The 3186-nt window shown below is 51.6% G+C and overlaps 1 protein-coding gene across 1 annotated transcript; it reads left to right on the top strand.

Annotated features, from left to right (window-relative positions):
* Positions 1-359: 359 nt before the first annotated feature.
* Positions 360-1214, top strand: LOC131559644 (olfactory receptor 14J1-like). The gene has a single exon (XM_058808061.1). It carries the CDS (start codon positions 465-467, stop codon positions 1212-1214), a length of 750 nt encoding a protein of 249 aa, XP_058664044.1. The 5' UTR covers positions 360-464.
* Positions 1215-3186: the final 1972 nt, after the last annotated feature.

Below are 3186 nucleotides of genomic sequence, written 5' to 3'. Positions count from 1 at the left end.
ATAGAAAGAAAGAATCTATAACAAAGTTGTGTCCAGGGACTCTGTCCCTAGCTTGCACTTGTGATTGGCCCTTAATTAAAAACATGGGAACATGAACCAATCACCAATCAAAATAGGTGCATCCTATTGCATGCCACAGCAGCTGATAACAATTGTTTACATTCTCTTCTGAGGCCTCTGCCTTCCAGAAGACGCAGAAATCTGAAAGAAAGGATTTCTGTGAAAAAAATGTCTGCGACACCTGACTTGTCACTGTCCTTTCTCCATGAGCAGGTCCCCATGTGCAGCCCCAGCAAATGTCCAACAACACCTCCATCAGGCACTTCCTCCTGCTGGCATTGGCAGACACGCAGCAGCTGCAGCTCCTGCACTTCTGCCTCTTGCTGGGCATCTCCCTGCCTGCCCTCCTGGGCAATGGCCTCATCATCAGCGCCGTAGCCTGCGGCCACCACCTGCACACGCCCATGTTCTTCTTCCTGCTCAACCTGGCCCTCAGCAACCTGGGCTCCATCTGCACCACTGTCCCCAAAGCCATGCACAATTCCCTCTGGGACACCAGGAACATCTCCTACACTGGATGTGCTGCTCAGCTCTTTTTCTTTATGTTCTTCATGTCAGCAGAGTATTTCCTCCTGACCATCATGTGCTACGACCGCTACGTGTCCATCTGCAAACCCCTGCACTACGGGACCCTCCTGGGCAGCAGAGCTTGTGCCCACATGGCAGCAGCTGCCTGGGCCAGTGCCTTTCTCAATGCTTTGCTGCACACAGCCAATACATTTTCCCTACCCCTGTGCCATGGCAATGCCCTGGGCCAGTTCTTCTGTGAAATCCCACAGATCCTCAAGCTCTCCTGCTCCAAATCCTACCTCAGGGAACTTGAGATCATTGCAGTTAGTGTCTGTTTGGTATTTGGCTGTTTTGTGTTTATTGTTGTTACCTATGTACAGATTTTCAGGGCTGTGCTGAGGATCCCGTCTGAGCAGGGAAGACACAAAGCCTTTTCCACCTGCCTCCCTCACTTGGCTGTTGTTTCCCTCTTTGTCAGCACTTCAGCATTTGCTTACCTGAAGCCCCCCTCCATGTTCTCCCCATCCCTGGATCTGGCCCTGTCAGTTCTATACTCGGTGGTGCCTCCAGCCCTGAACCCCCTCATCTACAGCCTGAGGAACAAGGAGCTCAAGACTGACATGTGGAGACTGATGACTGGATAGTTACAGAAACATTAAACTGTTGGTCAATTTCTGCAAATCACTTGTAATAAAACGCATTTTTGATACTTCTTGTTGGTTTCATTTTGGAGATCTGTTTTCTTTGTTTTAATTTTCTCATATTGTCAATGAAGTAAAGCCATTCCTTGTGCCATTTCTCATTTTGTTTCTCTCCACTTTCCCTGTAGCCACAGACTCTGTCAATGAGGGGCTGCGCTCTTGGTGGCTTTAAATGAACTAAAAAATCTCCCAGCAAAGATTTCTGCAGAGATGCCCTTTTGTTGCCTTCTCTGGAGCTGCAGCAGCAATGTCTGTGTGCAGAGCTGGGGCAGATCAGTGCCGGCCCAGCAGCTGTGCCCAGCAGCAGAAGCAGCACTTGGTGTTGTCAGTGCTGCTGCCGTGGCCCTGCCCCACTGCCCTGGTGGCCCTGGTGTTGCTGCAGGGCCTGAGTGCTCTCGGGGCCGGGCACAGCCCTGGGGGTGGCAGTGCCAGGGCTGCAGCAGAGACAGGCCAAGTAATATAATTAATTCATAATATAAATAATTTGTAATATAAATAATCTTTGATAGTTCTTTTGGCTTTGCTCTTTTTCCCCCGTGTTTTAGTTTTTCAGTATTGTCCATAATATAAAACCATTGTTTCTGCCATTTCTCATTTTGTTTTTCTCCACCTTCCCTGGAGCCACTGACTGTGTCAGTAGGAGCTGTGCTGTGGGTGGCTTTAATAGAACTAAAGGATGTCCCAGCAGAGTTTTCTGTAGACATGCCCTTTTGTTGCCTTCTGTGGAGCTGCAGCAGCAATGTCTGTGTGCAGAGCTGGGGACAGATCTGTGCTGAGTACAGCAGCTCTGCTCCTGCTTGCCACACCAATCCTGAGCCAGGCCAGGAGCCATTGGCCTTCTTGCCGACCTGGGCACACTGCTGCCTCATGTCCAGCCTGCTGTCCATCAGTCCCTGCAGGTCCCTTTCTGCCTGGCTGCTCTCCAGCCACTCTGTCCCCAGCCTGTAGCACTGCAGGGGTTGTGGCCAAATTGCAGGACCCGGCACTGGGACTTGTTTAACCTCACCTTGTTGGATTTGGGCCCTGGATCCAGCCTGTCCAGGGCCCTGTGCAGAGCCCTCCTGCCCTCCAGGAGATCAACACTCACATCCAGTTTGGTGTCATCTGAAAAGTCATCTGTCCTTTGTTCCATGGGGCCCCTCAGTGTCACAATGGCCTCTTGGTTACACATGGCCCTGCACTGTCACACTGGTCTCCTTGGTTCCATAAGGCCCCAAAATTTGGCAGTTGACCCCTTGGTTCTGTGGGACTTCACTGTGTCATAATGTGCTCGTTGGTGCTGCAGTTCCACCTCGTTGGTGCTGCAGTGGGCCCTTGTTTCCACAAGGCCACACAGTGTCACAACGTTCTTCCAGATTCCTTGAGGCCCCATTGTGTCACAGTGGCCCATTGGTTACACAGGATCTGGCAGTGTCACAATGTCCCCTTGTTCTACTGGGCCCTGGAGTCTCCCAATGGTCTCCTTGGTTTTGCAGTGCCAAAATGGTGAAACCCCTTGGTTACACAAGGCCCTGCAGTGTCACAATGGTCTCTGTGGTTCCATGAGGACCCAGAGTGTCACGATGCACTCCCTGGGTCCATTTGGCCCTACAGCACCACAGTGGACCCCTAGTTCTATGGGGCTGCATGGTGTCACCATGGTCCTCTTAGTTCCACGAGGCCCTGCAGTGTCACAATGGCCCCAGAGTGTCCCAATCATCACAGAATGACAGAATCAAATAGGCTGGAAAAGACCTTTGAGATGATCAAGTCCAACCAATACCCTAATACTGCCTTGTCACCCAGATCATGGCACTAAGTGCGACTGGAGAGGGACAGTGACTCTGCCACCTCCCCCCCCGGCCAGCCCATTCCAATGCCCACTCACCCTTTCTGTGAAGAATTTCTTTCTACTGCCCAGCCTGGGCCTCCCCTG

This window comes from Ammospiza caudacuta, chromosome 7, assembly GCF_027887145.1.
Source record: "Ammospiza caudacuta isolate bAmmCau1 chromosome 7, bAmmCau1.pri, whole genome shotgun sequence".
Lineage (NCBI taxonomy): Eukaryota > Metazoa > Chordata > Aves > Passeriformes > Passerellidae > Ammospiza > Ammospiza caudacuta.
The sequence above is the reverse complement of the archived record's forward strand: the minus strand, read 5'-3'. Positions and strand labels throughout refer to the sequence as shown.

What these genes read in the sequence shown, in the direction of transcription:
- LOC131559644 (XM_058808061.1), top strand. Translation starts at nt 465, where the DNA reads ATGTTCTTCTTCCTGCTCAACCTGGCCCTCAGCAACCTGGGCTCCATC.